The sequence below is a fragment of the Pongo pygmaeus genome, chromosome 9 (assembly GCF_028885625.2).
Source record: "Pongo pygmaeus isolate AG05252 chromosome 9, NHGRI_mPonPyg2-v2.0_pri, whole genome shotgun sequence".
NCBI lineage: Eukaryota > Metazoa > Chordata > Mammalia > Primates > Hominidae > Pongo > Pongo pygmaeus.
In genome coordinates this window covers 42,381,967-42,401,618 of record NC_072382.2, presented here as the reverse complement: position 1 = coordinate 42,401,618, position 19,652 = coordinate 42,381,967, and the positions used below count along the sequence as shown (strand labels likewise).

The 19,652-nt window shown below is 34.4% G+C and overlaps 1 protein-coding gene across 1 annotated transcript in view; it reads left to right on the top strand.

The window, feature by feature from the left end:
* LUZP2 (leucine zipper protein 2) overlaps positions 1-19,652 on the top strand; it is a 562,275-nt gene that overhangs the window by 523,644 nt on the left and 18,979 nt on the right. The window contains exon 10 of the mRNA XM_063671046.1: positions 10,340-10,432. Coding sequence (XP_063527116.1) covers positions 10,340-10,432 — 93 coding nt within the window. The remainder of the gene's footprint in view (positions 1-10,339; positions 10,433-19,652) is intronic.

Genomic DNA, 19,652 nt, shown 5'->3' with positions numbered 1-19,652 from the left:
CTTTGATTTTGAGTTTGTGAGTGTTGTTACACGTGAAATGAGTCTCCTGAAGACAACAAATGATTGGGTCTTGTCTTTTTATCTAGCCTGACACTCTGTATCTTTTAAATTGAATGGTTAGCCAATTTACATTCAAGGTTAATACTGATATGTGTGACTTTTGATTCTGTCATTGTGCTGTTAGCTGGTTGTCATGTAGATTTGATTGTGTAGTTGCTTTGTAGTGCCAGGGGGCCATGAGCTTAAGTGTGTTTTTGTGGTAGCAGGTGTAGTTTTTTTAAATCTATGTTTAGCACTCCCTTAAAGACCTCTGATAAGGCTATTCTAGTTAAAACATATTTCCTATCATATGCTTCTCTGAGAAAGATTTTTTTTCTCCTTTACCTATTAAGCTTATTTTGGTAGGATATAAAATTCTTGTTGGATTTTTTTTTTCTTCATGAATGCTGAATATAGGCCACCAGTCTTTTCTGGCTTGTGAAGTTTCTGCTGAGATTTCTGCTGCTAGCCTAATGGAGTTTCCTCTGTAGGTTACCTGCCCCTTCTCTCTAGCTGCCTTTAAGATTTTTTCTTTTGCCTTCACCTTGGTGAAATCTGATAACTACACACCTTGGGGACAGTCAACTTGTATGGTCTCTGGCTGAGGTTCTCTATATTACTTGGATATATATGTCAACCTCTCTAGCAAAATTAGGGAAATTTTCATGTGTTGAGAGAGATATTCTTGGTATTGATTTCTATTTTATTATTTTTATATTAATATTATTAAACATATTGTACAAGTTGCTTTTTCTCTCTCCTCTCCCAGGAATGCCAGTCATAGATTTTGTCCCTTTACATAATCCCATATTTCTCAGAAGTATTATCCATTTTTTAAATTCTTTAAAATTTTTTTCTGTCTGACATAATTTATTTGAAGAACCATTAGTAGAGCTTTGAGATTCTTTCCTCAGCTTGGTCTATTCTACTGTTAATACTTACAGTTGTATTATGAAATTCCTGTACCAGGCATACCCGCTACCACAAAAATATACTTAAGCTCATGGCCCACAGGCACTGTAAAACAACTGTGAAATCAAGTCTACATAACAACCAGCAACAACAGGATGAAAGAGGCAAAATCACACATATCACAAAATCACACAATTTTCTTTCAGCTCAAGAAGCTCAGTTTGGGTCTTTCTAAAAATAGCAATTTCATCTTTGTATTCTTAAATCTTTGTACTGAATTGGTTGGCTTTCTTGAACTGAGTTTCAACCTTCTCCTGGATCTCACTGAACTTCCTTGCCATCCAGATTCTGAATTCCAGTCTATCATTTCAGACAATTCAGACTGATTAAGAACCATTGCTGTGGAGCTAGTGAGCTCATTTGTAGGTAAGGGGACACTGGCTTTTTGAATTTCCAGAGTTCTTGCACTGACTATTTCTCATCTGGAAGGGCTAGTGGAAGGATCATGGGTGGACCACAGTCACACCCCCTCTATATGACATTATTTTATCTGTTAACAACCTATAAATATATAAAACTAACAGAAATTTCTAGAAGACCAAAATTAGTAAATCATAGAAGAATAAAATATTTGGCAAACTTAATTCAATAAATGCATATGAGCATTTGTATTCTCCAAACAGAACGTGATTTTCATGCCCATTAAATGTGTGTTTTATTTTCTCAAAGCAATTACTTGCTTGGCCATAAAGCAAGCTTTAATAAAATTAAAGTATATGTTAGCAAACTCTGTATATGCATAGTTCTCTGTAGAGAGCCACTTTTCTTTCTTTCCATTTTTTTTTTTTTTTGCCAATAGCACAGAATACCCCTGGGGAAGTCATTACATAAATCTGATTTCAAGAGGGAACTCAAGGTGAACAGTAACAAATTCTGTCAACCACTTTCACACAAGTAGAAAATCACAATACCTATTAAGGTGGAAGTCAAAGAACAAATAGATCAGAATCTGACAGCATAGGTTAAATAATTAGCTGTATAATCCAAATGCTATTTGATTCTCCTAACTCAGTGGACCTCTCAGTCTGTTTTTTCACCCAGAATATGGAGCTAATAATATCTGTCTCATAGATTTCAGTTGCAATATCCCAAGAGTTCTGTGATGTTTTAACCATCTTCTTTTTGTCAGCCTTAATGCTCAATGTGATGAGTTGTAGAGATGAAAGGAGCATTGTCTTTGCCTTTAAAGAAGTTGATGATCTCATTTTTGTCAGGACTCTAGGAAATTAAATGAAGTCGGTTAAACAAAATGACTATTCCAATCATTTCATTCATCTGCATGATCCTTACTATAGCCCATGGTTTGATTCCTGGAGAGTCCACTGCATGTGTAGAGTTTGGAAGAATTGTATCGCTACCAAAATTGGTCTTTGGTACCCATCATTTCTCAGTGTTTTAGCTCTTGACTGCCTCATTCTGGCATCTAGTTGCTACAGGCTATGTGCCCTTCATTTGTGTCCTTTCTCTCTGGAACCACTGCCCCTCATTACCTGTTGTCAGTTTTCTTAATACCATTGTTTATATTTTGTTCATTTTCTTCATGGTTTCAGGTGGCATAGAACAGTAGTCTTTCCTTATCTGCAGGGGATATTTTCCAAGACCTTCACTGGATGCCTGAAACTGGATAGTATTGAATCCTCTATATGCTGTATTTTTTCTATACATACTTATGATAAAGTTTAACTTATAAATTAGGTGCAGTAAGATATTAACAACAATAATTAATAATAAAATAGAACAATTAAAACAATATACTATAATAAAAGTTAAGTGAATGTGGTCTTTTTTTCTCTCTCTCTCTCTCTCAAAATATCATCATATTTTCAAACCTTGGTTGACCTCAGGTAAATGAAATCGTAGAAAGTGAAACCATATATAAGGGGTATTACTGTAAATGTGATTATTGTTACTTCATCTTGGTCAGAAATAAAATCCATCTCATTCTGTTTTAAGACAATTAAATAAAATGTTGCATTTAAAGTGCTCACCAATCAGCTTAAATATATGAATTGATTATATATATATATATATAAAGTGATATGTATCTTATATATGTAATATGTATTATTTTATACACAGACATACACAATTTATTATCACTTTGAAGACCCTTGTGGGTCCAGGATCAAAGGGATTTTTCTATGTTAGCCACTTTTACTCTCCTTGAGTATTCCTCAGTGCAGGGGTCCCCAGCCATGGACCGATACTGTTCCGCGGCCTGTTAGGAAGCCGGCCACACAGCAAGAGGTGAGCAGCAGGTGAGCAAGCATTACCACCTGAGCTCTGCCTCCTGTCAGATCAGCGACAGCATTAGATTCTCACAGGAGGGGAACCCCTATTGTGAACTGCGTGTGCGAGGGATCTGGGTTATGTGCTGTTTATGAAAATCTAATGTCTGATGATGTGAGGTGGAACAGTTTCATCCCGAAATCATTGTCTCCCCATTCATGGAAAAATTGTCTTCCATAAAACCAGTCCCTGGTGCCAAATGGTTGGGGACCACCACTTCAGTATATTTGCACTGCTAAGGAAAAAATGTCATATATCAATTTTTTTAAAATTTCCTTATGTTATATGTTAAAAATATGCACAAACTATAGAAAAAATCAAGTTAAATTAGAAAAAAAGCCACTTATGTAATATGCCTGCTATTTTTTTAATGGCACAAGAAAAAGACTAACATATTTCATTTATTCTGGAATTCTTGATTTTACAATTATTCTCTTAGGGATTTTTATTCTATCCATTTACAAAACAGTTAATTTAATTGAAGTTTTCATAATGTTTAACATGAATTTTGAGTACCATATAAAAGATGTAGGCTTCAACCTTTTTATCAGAAAAGCTAAGAGAAAGTTTGGGTATTCTAATGAGGGAATATTAAATTATTTTGCCTTGCATAGGAATATGAAATATAATCAAGAGCTAGGAAAATGAGTCTCTAGTACATTATAAATTACTGGAAGAAGTAGTTGTTTTTGTTTCCTATTGCTATTGTAACAAATACCACAAACTTGCTGACTTAAAACAACATAAATATTTTCTCTCATAAATCTAAAGGCTAGAAATCTGAAATCTGCCAGGACTATACTTCGTCTAGGGGTTCTAGGGGAGAATCCGTTCTATGCCTCTCACAGCTTCTGGTGGTTGTCTGGGGATACCTGGGCTTGTGGCTGTCTATATCTGCCCCCATTACCACCTTGCCTTCTATTCCATGTTTCTGTGTGAAATCTCCCTCTTCTTCTACCTTATAAGGACACTTGTGATAGCATTTAGGGCCAACATAATAATCCAGGATCCTATGGAGTGAAATCTGTTCTCCCAAAAGTAATATGTTGAAGCTATAACCACCACGGTATAGGGCCTTTGTGAAAGTAATTAATGTTAAATGAAGTCATAATGGTGGGAGCATGATCTGGTAGAATTAGTGTTCTGGTAAGAAACTAAACCAGTGAACTTGTTTCCTCTGTGCTGTGGGGATAGTTCTAAGATGGCCAGCTGCAAGCTCGGAGGACAGTCTTCATAAGAAACTGATCCTGCTGGACCTTGATTTGGGATTTCTAGCTTTTGGAACTGGGAGAAAATAGATTTCTGTTGTTTTAAGCCACTCATTCTGATTTTTCTGTTGTAGACCAAGCTGACTAATACACAGGGTAATCTACTCATCTTAATAGCCTTAATATCATCAAATCCTTTGTCATATGAAGTAGAACATTGACATATCTTTTGGGGACCTCCACATTCTACGATTTAGCCCAGTACACTGGTCAATCTCTTTTTAATCCACACCTCCCTAGAGTAAGAATCAAGTAAATCATACATCTTCAAGTGATAGCTGTGTAACAGATGCCTGACACTACTTCATATTCAATTTCTCCCTTCCTAAAAACAAACAAGCAAATGACAACAACAACAAAAGCAAAAAGCACACTGCAATTTAGGTACTTTTTACATCATGTGACAGAGCTGCAAAAAACAGAGGCTCTGCAAGGATATATATATCCTTGATTAAATTACTCCATCTTCCAGTAATTTATAATGTACTAAAGACTCATTTTCCTAGCTCTTGATTATATTTCATAATCCTTGATATTATATATATCATATATATCAGACAATATATACATATATAATATATATCAGACTATATATTATATACATATATAATATATATCAGACTATATATTATATACAGTGTGTGTATATATATATGTTACATTATGTAAAAAGTACATAAATTGCAGTGTGCTTTTTGCTTTTGTTGTTGCTGTCATTTGATTGTTCGTTTTTATAAAATGGGTCTCAGACTATATATTTATATAGTCTATACATATCTGATATATATATATATAGTTTGAGACTGTATTCCTTTCACTCCAAAATACATCATCTTTCCCTAAATTCAGTTATCATTCTGGTGTTAATTAACCAGTTTCAATGAGGTTTCTTTCCACAAGGAGCCATCTCACTGATGGCAAAGGCATGTATGAAGGATGACATTTATTATTTTTGAAAGCAAGCAGTTCATTAATTAAATATTATGTGTTTGTATTTAAAAAATTAACTTTTATGCTTTGGTGCTCACACTCGTGAAGAAATGTATATTTTCTTCCTATTGTTAAAAGTAATTAATATATGTACATGAATTAAAGCAAAATTAAGTGGAATAGCATTAGTATTGATAAAAAAAACCAGTAGCAAACCAGACAACCCAGTTCTGATAGATGAGCACAAGGGCAGCCTTTCATTAATTCATAGAATAAGACGTAAAGAATAACTAAAAAAAAAAAAAAATAGAAAGTTACACTGTCATTCTTTTCTCCTTGCTCTGTGTGAACTTTATAGTGAAGGAAGCCCCTTTTATCTTCCATCTAAAATATCAAAGACACACAAGAATAAATTATGGATAGATGATAATTAATTTACTTTCAATATATTCTTTGCCTCAGCCTTACTTTCAAAATCTGGGCACATTTTAATAAATGCACAATATTTGCATGAGAAAACATAATTAAGTGAGCATGAAAAGGATCCATCTGCTACATAGTTTTATTTTTAGGAATTTACTGAATATCTATGCTAAAATCAAATTTCCATCATTGCTGAGCCTGTTATTACTCTTTTGAGCTTTCATAACTGGTTGATGTTTTCCTTCTGGTAGTGTTTACGGTAAAACACTATCTCAGAACTTGTGTTGTCAGTTTCACTTTATTGATTTGATTCCCTGTATCATCCAGGCCTCTGTGGTTACATGCAAAAAATACTGATCTTTACCAATTTTAGTAAAGGAGATTTCTTGGTTGACCATTATAACTCATAGTATTAGCCAGAAGATGGGAGAAACAAGCCTGGGCACAGGCAGAAATAAACTTTGCTTCATTAGATTGGGTGGGACGCATGAATCACAAAAATGGTTTTATTGTAGAAACAACTTGTACAAGACACCCTGCTGAAATTAACATATCTAACCATTGGTAGACTGTCTTGAATCTGGTCAGCTAAGTTCCAAGGCTTCTAATGACCTAACTTGGATTATGTATGTGCACATATCTTGAATTGGTCAGGAAATTAAATGCACAAAACAATGCTTGGGATATACCATACCATGAGAGAAAAGTAATCCTCCAAAAAATAAAATGAGTCAATGATTATTAGGAAAGTAGAAGGAAAGATGAGCAGCTACTGAGGAGCAAATGGGAGCTCTTTGAGATACAGATCTGTTTCAGATATTTGATTCTAAACATAATACTGTTGTAGAGCGGATGCATAGTAAATGTTTGTTTGTTCATATTGTGAAATACAATTTAAATTGCTACATTTTAGAAAGATTTCTCTAGCAGTAAACATGTCCACTACCCTTGCTGCAGTACTGACCCTAATTTTACCTTCTCTTAATCCTAAAAAAATCATAAATAAATGGTGAAAAGGAAAAAGAAGGAAACAAAAAATTATGAATGAAAAATATGTACTAGCTTCCAAGATGAAACAATGAATAACGCATGATATCTTCCTTTAAGGAGCTCCGAGCCTATAATAGCCTGATGTTTGGATCAGTGATTAGAATGGTATGAGTTATGCAGACTGGTACCAAGAAGGTTAATGTTCACCAAAATGTTATCTATAAAACCCAAAATTGAAAATTTCAAAAATCATCAACTATAATATACATTTTTAAAAAACCTTATAATTTGTTAGACCTGTAAAGTATAGATACAAACCAGATATAGCATCATTTCATGTTATGTGTAAAAGCAGAATAAAAATGGCATGGATACAATAATTGTGACTGTGTAAGATATTCATGCATGTGGATATTAACAAAGACTGGGAGGGTAGCAGAAATAAAAGTAGATTTGCTAGAATAATGGATGTGTTTTGTTTTTTAATTTCCTTTAATGCCACTACATGTGAAAAGAAATTTACAAGGAAATTCTGGGACTATTTATTCTGTCATCTGATTGTTTAGAAACAAAATACATTGAAATTGTCCCTTGCCTGTTAGTGTGATTCAATCCATTCTTCATGATTTTGCAGCTGTGGTTCTGGCTGTGACTACCAGGGGAGACTTCCAGTATTACTGTTTATTTATTACTCTTGTTCTTTTTAACCTGCTTCCTCAAAGCATCTGCAAGTTGGTGGTTGTGGGAAGACAGGTGGTGGATGTTCAGTAGATCTTACCTAGAATAAATAGCTGTTTTGACTCTTGTTAAGAATGGTATTTTTTTAACACTGATATCCAATAATACTTACCTATTAGGAGTTGCAAGTGCTTTAAACTCTCTGTTAGGAATATAAAATTGCCCTTCTTGCTAAAAACATAGCTTTTCTTCAGTTTCTATATTTCAGAATTCTGTATTATGTAGAATTCTTCAAATGGCATAAATTTTAACCCTTGTTCAGAACATACAATTACTATTCAATCTCTTCCACCACCGGGATTGACATCTCAGTTCAGCTGTTGTTGCCATATACCTGGTCATTTTAATTGCTTCTGTATTAGTTTCCCCACTCTCATTTTCTACTGTTTCATTTTTGCCTATGTACTGTTGCCATATCATGCTGACAGGGGCTCTAGCCATATCATAACTCTGATTTGAAATATCCAAGGGACCCCCCCTTTGGGTATTTTTTTTTTTTTAAGTTAGAGCCTATGCAGGGCAAGAGTGCAGTGACACAATCACAGCTCACTGCAGCCTAGAATTTCTAGACTCAAGCCATCTTCCAGCTTTAGCCTCCTCTTTAGCGAGGATTATAGGTGTAAACTACCACATTAAAAAAAAATTGTAGAGACAGGAGACTCATGATGTTGTCCAGGCTGGTCTTGCACTCCTGACCTCAAGAGATCCTCCTGCTTCTGTCTCCCAACATGCTGGAAATACAGGCCTGAGGCACTGCACCCAGCCCCCCTTTGACAGCTAAATTAAGCATAAATTTTGTAGCTCAATTTTGGAGTCTCCTCTCTACTTTTTAGTATTTTTAATCATGCTTATTGCTCCTTCTACCCTATAGACCAACAAGCCAACAAATGAGTCTCATTCTTCTGTTTCTTAGCTTAAATGTTTTCCTTCACCTGAATGGCCTCCCTCATTCTTGCCATATTTATTCAGTGACCTACTTCAAAAATAACTCTCTTCAGTAGAACTTTTCTTATTACCCCAAATGGAATTGACTATCATTCTTTTAAAATATATACAAGTCTGTTCTGCCTCCCTGTACTTAATAAGCTTTATATTAGAGTTACTTATGTGAATAACAATCAGATTAGGTGAATTCTATGAAGACCCAAATGCTACCTTTGTCATCTTTGTATTCACCAAAGGCATCTGAAACAGAACACTGGTTTGTTCATTGGCTTGATTTAAAGGGCAACCCCAAAGCTTATTGAATAAATTTAATAGGATTAGAAAGAAGAACTTTTGTTCTCCTGTTTAATTATTTTTTAATCCTAGAGAAGTTAGAGGGGAGGTAAGACGTAGGATTCCTAAACAAAGGAAAGACAGGAAAGAAAAAGGGAGTATGGGAGGTGGAAAACACTAAATGCCTTCTGGATTCCACCCAATGAAGTTAAATTTCTTTAGGCATAAATTAAGAAGAATGTATTTACTTTTTATTTATTTATTTATCTATCTATTTATTTATTTATTTATTATTATACCCAGAGCCCGGCATTTGGGTGACTTTATATAGGATCAGTTTTAGTGAACTTAGTTACTTTATTTTCTATTGTTTTTCTAATATTCTAGTTGTTTTATTCATTTTCTTGTTTACATTTAATATTCTATCAGCTTTATTAACTATTCTTGGATTTTAGTTTTATAAAGATATTGTTTTTGTAAAAATGTTCTCCTGCTAAAGAAGGTACTTGCCTGTGAAAAACCAGGAGAGTGCTGTGTAGAAAGTAGTGCAGGTAAAAAAAAACCTGGGTGAGATTTGAGTACTCTCTCCAGACCGTGTCTTAGTTTTCCTCGACCCCTAATGGATAGAAACCTAATTTCTTCCTCTCCTGTGATGCAGTGTGATCGAAGTCTCAGACTCAGGCAAATTAGCATTTACTAGTTTATTTTGTTGCCCTAAAACAGTACCCTCATGGATTGAGGAGCTGAGTGTAACACCAATATTCAAATCAGCTCTTCCCAAGAAACACATACACATTTGAATGGATAATCTTAAACCTACCTATAGTGGTACTTCTATACAACAATTAGGGCATATCCTTCTCTGACCAGAACTAGGAAGCAGCTTTTTCTTTTCTTTTCTTTTTTTATTCTCTTCTTTTATTTTCAATTGTGTTTCTAGAGAGATGAATTCTAGAATAATATTTAGGGTTTCTGGAAATATAAAGCAGAGTTTGATTAGTTAGTAAAGCATCGGAGTTAATATAATCCACTATGTATATTATGAAGTGTTACAAATCATTTTCTTTCTATCGAGAAAATCAGGTTATTTTCTTATTCACGTATTATTTCTCCATATACTGGGGGTTAAAATAAAAAGAAAGGACAGGATATATACTTTGTGAGGGACTAGAATCCTTCAAATAAAATCTTACCATGGAAGAAATAAATATTTTCAGTAAGAAAATAATCCCAATGGACATCACTAATGCAAAATTAAATATAATTTATTTAATTTCAAAGTTAAGAATTTTTCAAGGTATATTTTATGGTCTCTGATATATACAAATTTCCATTTTATTGTTTTATTTTGATTGCAATGTTGCTATAATATTATATCATGTGTTACAATAACGATTTGGATCTTTTTGTTCAAACTATTTCTCTTGTATTTAGTGATTTCTTTCTTTCTATCTCTCTTCGTCTCTTTTAAGCCTCAACAAAGTGCTTCTGGAAACAATGAGAGCTCTCAAGTTGAGTCAACAAAGGAAGGAAGTCCAAGTACCACTGCCTGTGACTCTCAAGATGTAAGAAAAACTTAAGATGCTTTTTACAGTATTAGACATGAGAAAAAAGCATAAGCGTTTTAACAATTGTAACTCATGCCACCATGAAACTTACTACTTATATGTAATATCTACTATCTAAGGATTGTACTTTTAAATATAAGAAAGTAAATGTTCTTTATGTTCTTTCTTTTCTTTTTTTTTTTTTTTTCTTTTTGAGGCAGAGTCTTGCTTTGTCGCCCAGGCTGGAGTGCAGTGGCGCAATCTCGGCTCACTGCAAGCTCCACCTCCCGGGTTCACGCCATTCTCCTGCCTCAGCCTCCCGAGTAGCTTGGACTACAGGCGCCTGCCACCACGTCGGGCTAATTTTTTGTATTTTTGGTAGAGACAGGGTTTCACCATGTTAGCCAGGATGGTCTTGATCTCCTGACCTCGTGATCCTCCCGCCTCGGCCTCCCAAAGGGCTGGGATTACACGCATGAGCCGCTGTGCCTGGCCGTAAATGTTCTTTTGTTGTGAATCAGGTAAGTGTTCCATTAAGCATTGCAACCAGATTCTTAGGACAACTATGAATATGAGTTTTTAGACAGGTAAGTGGAGGACCACAGGCTAAGCAAGGTGATCATTCCCGCAGCTACGTGATAGAAAGCTGTTAAAATGTAAAAAAACAAAAGCCAACAAAAAACCTTATAGGATGTATTTCTCCATGTAAAGCAAATACACCCAGCATACAGAGACATCATGGTAGAGGAAGGGAGATTCATTTCCTTCAAATGATAGGAAATATGGAATTTGTTCAATGAGTCTTTTCACTCATTAAAAGTGCAATGGAATTTTATTTTTTTGAACTTTGGCAAAATTAAGCTAATGGATCTATTACATTTAGATTTGAGAACAGCAAATGACAACAATTGTGTTGGATAGATTCAAAATTAGGCTTTAATCCAACTTGAAAAGTGTCTGATGAAACTATTTATGCTGAAAGGAAATCAGGCTGCAGCTACAAAATATATAATAATGATAAGGAGGAATAGAAAAGTAAGTTAAACAAGTGATCTCTTTTTTCTCTTCTGGTTGCCAAAGTGGATTTAGAAAAATGAATTACTCTCCCAGCTACTCGGGAGGCTGAGTCAGGAGAATGGCGTGAACCCAGGAGGCAGAGCTTGCAGTGAGCCGAGATCACGCCACTGCACTCCTGCCTGGGCGACAGAGCGAGACTCCGTCTCAAAAAAAAAAAAAAGAAAAGAAAAACGAATTACTCAACAGTTTTGCCTTCAACTCTTTGTTTATTTAAACATGTATCCAAACTGTGCAATTTAGAACATAAAGTTAATAAGAAGTATAAATAAAATGCTTGAAATTCACTTCCAAAGGAGGAGAGAGTCAAAAAGACTTTGGGCAGAAAGGAAGATTTTTACTATAGTTTGAAGCATGGGTAGGTCTTTGACAATGAGCAAATTGGCAGAGGCAGGAAGCTATCACAGCAGTATGGCTAAAATACATAGTATACAAAATGGTAGGATATGTGCCTACAACAATCATTGAAGACTAGAGAGTGAGGGGCCCTGGATTTCCAAGCTAAGAAATTTAATTTGAACAAGGGAGCTAGTTCAGATTTTCAAATGTTTGTATTCAATCGAGTGATAAGACCATGGTGTTAATTTTAAGGGTGGTGTTTTTATTTCTTGATATCTATATTTGAAACTACATAAAAACATTTTCTCATTGGAGGCAAAATGGAAAACGTATTTGTGGTTTCCTAGGATTCCTTAAAGCAACATTCTGGTCTACTTTTCTTATTGAAGCCTCCTTCAAATCATAAATTGATTTATTCATATGTTATTTGTTTCTCTCTTCTACTTTTGTTGTTCTCCTTTGTCAGGGATAACTCTTCTGTCCTCAGTAAGTTCCAGAAGCAGATACTATCTTGTTCTGGTCTCAATCTGGACCTGGGGCTCTTCAAAAAGCTGCCTCCACCAGAACAAATATAAATGTTATTTCACTAACCTGACTTCTGTCCTCTAGACTTTTGTATTGGAGTCTCTACTCCTAAGAAGCTACACCTTTTAGTACATAGAGTGCTCAGTATTCAGAGCCTGCAGATTCAATTATAGATAATAAAGAAGAAAGTAATACAATGAGTGACATAAATCAGGTGTGAGTAATAGGAATTAGTGGGACATGCATGAACATCAGTTTTCAAATTCTAGACTAGTACTTCTTAGCTCTGTCTCCAGAATAGTGTCAGCCGAAGAGTACTTACAAAATACTGATGCCCACAACCCATTGCAGAAAAATTACCTCAGCACCTCAGTGGGTAAGGTCTAGACATTTGTTGTGTTTATTTTTTGATTTCTCCAGATGATTCAAATATATAGGTCATTTTTCACTAATAATAGATTTCCCATTCATAAGAACCATCTGTGGAGCTTTTAGAAAGTCAGATTCTGAGCAATTCATCTGGAAATTTTTAATAAATAAAACTAGAGAGACTGTTTTTTGCCTTGTCTAAATTTAGCCATAATATTCTGATTTGCGTTAAATATTGTGAAATGTATTGCTTCCATTTTAATGTAGCAATATCAAAATACTGACTCTACCAGCCTAGAGACTTAAGCTCCAATTTGCGTTGCTTTATTGAATGTCCAAACTGAATAAGAAGGCAGAACTTAATTTCATTTTTTTAAATCAAAAAATAAAATTCATTATCACATTTCTACCTTTATATTTTGTCTATTTTGGGGTGTGTTTTAGAATCTTAACCTATGCCTTTATATGACTTTCCTTTAATCAGATATTGAATGAATGCTATTTAGTTTTATACAAGGACAAAAACTAGGATATAATGTAGTTTTACTTTGTTTTTAATGTCCTTACTTAATAAAATTGATAGTAACTTTATTCCTATTTCTTGTTTTAACTTGATTTTCAGTTGTAATGAATTCAGAAATCCAAAAACCACTGAATTAGCAAATTTTAAAAATAATTAAAGTGAGATTAAATAGGAACCTGAATCTAGGCAATCACAGGAACAATTAGGAACAAACAATGAAAAGTCTGTTTCAAAGAGGGAGCCACAGGATTCTGCGATCAAATGAAGATGTAGGTATAAAGATGAAGTGTAACATGAGCCCCAAATGTATGTTTTATTGGCTAAAATAATTACATCATCATTATCAAGAAAGAAAACTAGAGTAGGAGATATTTTTGGTTAACTTTTTTCTATTTACTTCTGAACAGAAGAGATTGGTACTCTGTTAAAAATTAGAATGGGTGAAAGGCACAATGAAGCTAATTATTTTTGAAATATATAATTTTAAAAATAGCTTTATCGAGATGTAACTTACATGCCATAAAAATTCACCCATGTAAGTGTATGTTTCAATCATTCATCACGTTTGCCGAGTCTAGGCCTGTAATCCAGTTTCAGAACATTTTCATTTCCATAATATGATCCCACATGCCTTTTTTTTTTTTAATACAATGAGTCCCCATCCCCACACTAAGCCTCAGGCAACCACAAACATGGTTTATTTTTGTATTTGTTTGTACCTTTTTATTGCTGAAAAACATTTTATTGTGTGGTGTACCACATTTCTTTATCCATTCACCAGTTGATGTCTTTTGGATTATTTTTAATTTGTAGCTATTATGAAAAAATGATGCTATGAACATTTGCATAAACCACTTTGTATGGCAATGTTTTAACCTCTGTTGAGTAGACACCTAGATGTAGAATTGCTGGGTTTGATGATAAGTTTATGCTTATATTGAAAAATTGGTACATTCTTTCCCCCTTTGAACAAACATAAGTGGTGCTTCTCTATTCTCCCATCTTCACCATTAAAACCTCATGGTTCTCAGAAAGGTAAAATTCTCAGTAGTGAGGGCTCACCTCACCTTAAACTAAGCCTCTAGGAGTTTTCATATTTCGTGGTAGTCCATATTCGGCCTCCAGAAATTTATTAAAGATATTACATAAATATTCCCATCAACTACTGGCTTCAGCAGCTTTCACTTAGGTAGCTTGTCTGTGTTCTCTGTATTCACGGTCTCACCAGTTTTTGGGGTGGTAGTTTTTCTGTAACATTAATTCTTTGATACATCTAAGAAAAATTATTATCAGTCTGTTCAGCCTTTTGCTTGTTGTGAAGGTAGAAGTGGAGACTTCCAAGACCTTTATGTGTCAGAGCAGAACCTGAAGTCCTAATTTGTGTCTTCTGAAACACACAAGCTTTTATTTTCAATAAAGTTCAACTCATCATTTTATTCTTCATGCTTTTGATATATCTAAAGAATTATTTACCTGTTTAAGCACACTAATTTTTTTTTTCTTATGGTTTCTTATATAATGTGTGTGCTTTTATTTCTTACATTTAGATCAATATTCTTCAATTTTTTGTGTGTGTCTGTGGATGGTGTTAGGTAAGGTTTTGCATTTATTATTTGCATGTTGTTATTCAGTTGTCCTAGTCTTTATAACACATTTTTAAAGAATATCTTTTTTTAATTGAACTTCTTTAGTATCCTTGTCAAAAAATAACTGACCACAAACATGAGTTCATTTCTCAACTTTCAATTTTTTTATTGATTTATCCTTATGCTAATACCATATTTTCTTGTTTTGATTTTTATTGTTAATTTTAGTGGTTACCATAGTAGGTGTATATATTTATGGGATGAGATAAAAACATGAGATGTTTTTATACAGGTATCCTTGGTTACTGTAGCTTTACAATAAGTTTTGAAGTCTACAATTTAAAGTACTGTGACTTTGTTGTTCCTTTTCAAGATTGTATTGGCTATTCTGAGTCCCTTACATTTCTTTGCAAATAATAAGACCAAAACATTATCTTAATAATACTGGTTTTTTTTTTCAATCCATAAACATGGAATGTCTCTCCATTTTCTTAAATCTTTTTTTCTTTTTTGTTTGAGGCGGAGTCTCGCTGTGTCACCAGGCTGGAGTGCCCTGGCGCGATCTCAGCTCACTGCAACCTCTGCCTCCTGGGTTCAAGCGATTCTCCTGCCTCAGCCTCCTGAGTAGCTGGGACTACAGGTGCCTGCCACCATGACCAGCTAATTTTTGTATTTTTAGTAGAGACGGGCTTTCACCATGCTGGCCAGGATGGTCTCGATCTCTTGACCTTGTGATCCACCCTCCTCAGCCTCCCAAAGTGCTGGGATTACAGGCGTAAGCCACTGTGCCTGGCCTACTTTAATCTTTCAAAATTTCTTTCAGCAATGTTTTATAGTTTTTCAGGGTACAAGTCGTGCATTTCTTTTGTCTTTATTTTTCTTAAGTACTTTTCTGTTTTTCATAGTATTGCAAATGTAGTATTTTAATTGCATTTCCAGATTGTTAATTGCTATATATATAAATGCAAGTAATTTTTGTATATCGATCTATCAGATTGAGGAGTTTTAAGTGACTGTGAGCTCTGAGTAAAACTGTGATGAGATTTGCACATCACCTATAGGTAGTTGCAATGTTGATTTTAAGCAGTTATGATGCTACATCCAGAATAGAGGAGACAAATCTCTTATCTAATTTTGCTTATCAGTCTAGACTGATAAATTCTGCTTCATTTTAGAAATAACACTCTGAGGTTCAACAATGACGAATGGAAAGTATTTTCTAATGCTTGAGGTAGAAGGCTGAAGAAAAAAGTTAGAATTGAAGGTTTATGTTAATTTATGTTTCAACCAGTTTCCAGCTGTGTAATCATGAATATTTAACCCTTTTAAGACTGTTTTCTCTCCTCTGAAAAAGAGAGATAAATATCTGTTGCTTAATATAACTCATCCAAAGGATCCAGTGAGATAGCCCAGCTTAACAGTTAGCATATGACTAGCACAGCAAGCTCTCAATAATTACTACTTTCCATTCCCTTATGCAAAGCTATGCCTCTCACAAAAAACCTCAATAAGTATTTTGAATTATATACTTTAATTAATTTATCAAATGAAAAAACTTAAAATATGAGCAAAGCAACCTTAAATACTGTAATTGTATTTGTAATGTATTTGTAGTGAGTAGCCTTAATCATTGCTACTTTACACAGCAGAACCAGATGCAGCTAGTAGAAACAGCTATAAGAAGAATAATATTTTAGTCAAATATAAAAATGAACTCTTAATGAAAAGTATCTGAAACTAGAATTAGCAGTTGGTGGAAGTACTATAATATATAATGGAATAATGAAAAACAGCCATTCTGGAACATAGTCAGGAATTGAGGCATTCGTATGGAGGATAGACTGATCACGTTAGCATCTCTTTCAATTTCAGGATTCTATATTTATCAGCAACCTTACCTCCCTGACAGCTGATAGGACCCTATGCAGTCTCTCAGTAAATAGATAAGAAAGATTATTCATTTTGATTCCTGTTGGTCATACCTGAGACTGAGTAACACAGAAGAGAAAGCATGGGAACTACATAAAACCTAGATGTGTATACTGACTTTGCTGTTTCCTAACATTGTCACTCTGAGAAGGGACTGTGTATTCAGATCCCTTTATCAATATAAGGTAGATGAAGATTTTTCAAATTTTAGCATACTAAGAATCACCAAGTCAACTGGTAAAACTGCTTATGCTCAAGATCCATGTATTATTAATTCCCATGTATTATTAATCAGTTGGTCAGGGAAAGAGCCCAGGAATGTGTATTATTGTAATAATCTCACGTAGATTTTCTTCTGTCAATATTTCATGTTAAACACTTTGAGAAATTGCCAGGCGCCGTGGCTCATGCCTGTAATCCCGGCGCTTTGGGAGGCCAAGGCGGGTGGATCACGAGGTCAGGAGATCGAGACCATCTTGGCTAACATGGTGAAACCCCGTATCTACTAAAAATACAAAAAATTAGCTGGGCATGGTGGCAGGCGCCTGTAATCCCAGCTACTTGGGAGGCTGAGGCAGGGCAATCACTTGAACCTGGGAGGCAGAGGTTGCAGTCAGCTGAGATCGTGCCACTGCACTTTGAGAAATTTTGTTGTTCATTTATTGCAGGTTTATTATGATTATTATATAAATATATAGATATTAAATATGTCATGTTCAACCATATCATAGATATCCTTATTCCTTTTAAGAAGCAGCTGTGAAGTTTTAATACTCAAAGTCTCAAAATAGTCTATGGCCAAAGAATCAAACTTGGAATTATAAAACATGCTTATTTTTAGATATCTTTGTTGCTTTGTTCCACTTCCTGCCTGTGTTATGCCCTATGTAAACCAGGCAGGGTCACTTAGAAAATGGCCCTCGGATTCCTTGTTCCTTTTTAAAGAAGACTTAAGAAACTTAAAGTGGATCACTAAATTCTTAGCAGCACATTCGACTATCAGTTTGGGGTATGTACAAGTTACTCTAAAAGCTGCTTTGTTTAAAAGATGATACTGGAGTCACATTGAGAAAGCAAAGGATGTGTCTACTCCATCCCATTTTCCTGCAGCTTGCAAATCTGCCTCGTATTGTTTAATAGCATATCAAGAATTAAAGACATTGAACATTGTATTTTAATTTTCATTTAGGAATTAAGATTTAATACTCAATGTAAATGTGTTTTGCAATGTTTCTGACTCCTATAAGTAGCAAACATTTAATTTTTCTTACTGTGCTGAGGAAATGAAAAACAAGAATGGCTTATGTTTAGCACTGGGAGCACTAGCTCAATTTCCTGCCATTACATCTGCTTGCAAGTCCCTTACCAAAGGGAGTCTATTCAACAGAAAAATATTGCCTAGGGAAATGAGAAAAGAAAATGTGCAGAAAATAAATTCTAGAGCTGCAAGTGGAAAATTATGCCAGCTTTTTCATGTTAAAACAATTTTGGCTGAGATGTAAGAAATCTAGTTTGCTATTATATCTAACATGCATTTTGTGGCATTTGATGGTTTGGATGAGTTGTTGGTAGATCCAATGCTTGGTTAACATAATTTTCTAGGCAAGTCATGCCCTGCTGTAATTGGACTGAGAGACCACACAGCATTGTCATTCTGGGATACATTCCATCAGACCATCTAAAGAGGTTGGCTTCATTAGAAGCATTTTTTATTGTCCTACTGTGGTGTTTTTTTCAAGAAGAAGCAGGAATCCCTCCAAATAGTGTAGGAATGATAAGTAGTTTCCAATGGTCTTTGGAAAAATGTTATATTTTATTCATATAAATCTCCATGTTTACTTTTCTATAACACCTTAACTTAAGCATTCAAACATGTTAACCTAATTTGATTTATTTCCGTAAATAGTATGGAAAGCTTAAGAAAAATGGTTAATCTATTAATATGGTAAATGAAAATAACCCAGTAACTGTGTTAATATTTATTATAAAAATCATTGGCCAAACAATAACATGCAAACACAAAGCATAATCTGATAAATAATTATTTTACCCCTCCCATTTACCTGTGAGACACATAAGGACTTCCTTCTCTGGGTTTCCATTGTCCTTGCTGGATGAATGTATTTTGTCCGTTATCACAGTACACCTTGTATTTTGATTATTTGTATAAGGTTCTCATTTTGAATTAAATAATAAGTAATTTGAGGGCAAAGGCTATAAAAATATTTGTATTGTAAATTAAGGTTCAGAGAGGGAAGGTGACTTGCCCAGAGGAACCTGCTTGGGGGACATTGATGTCAGAACTTTCCTCCCTTCCAGTCGACCACTCCTGCCGTTGGCTCCATCAACTGAATTTGGAGTCATTGTCTTGATTTAATATTACATTCTCAATCTTTTAACTTCTTGCTTTTCAGTTTCTTAACTTATAAATATTAAACCAGCACTAAAACATTGTTCTATAATAACTGTGAAAAATCAATTTCCTACATAAATTGGCATCACAGAAAAATTCAGTCAAAAAGTATTGGTGGTTCTAAGTAGCATGGTACTCAATTTTACTTTTTTTCTCTTTTGTAATATTATAAAAATTTTGCTTGTTTTTAGCCTATAGCATGTCCCATCTCTTATTTAAATATGCAGAATGAACTGGATTTTTGTATTTGTCATAAATAGTTTTTGTTGGTAGAATTTCAGGTTTACCAGTTGTGTATTTGCATTAATTATTCTGAGTTATTTTAATCCTTTAGAGTAAGATCATAAGAGATATGACTAATCTCTTCAGTGAAGTTTAAAGAAGTGTTTAATAACAATAACAAAGTCATAGCAATTGGCAAGGTCAGCGATACAAAGTAAATGAAAATTTGACAAGGAATTTCTGAAAACTTCTTCCATC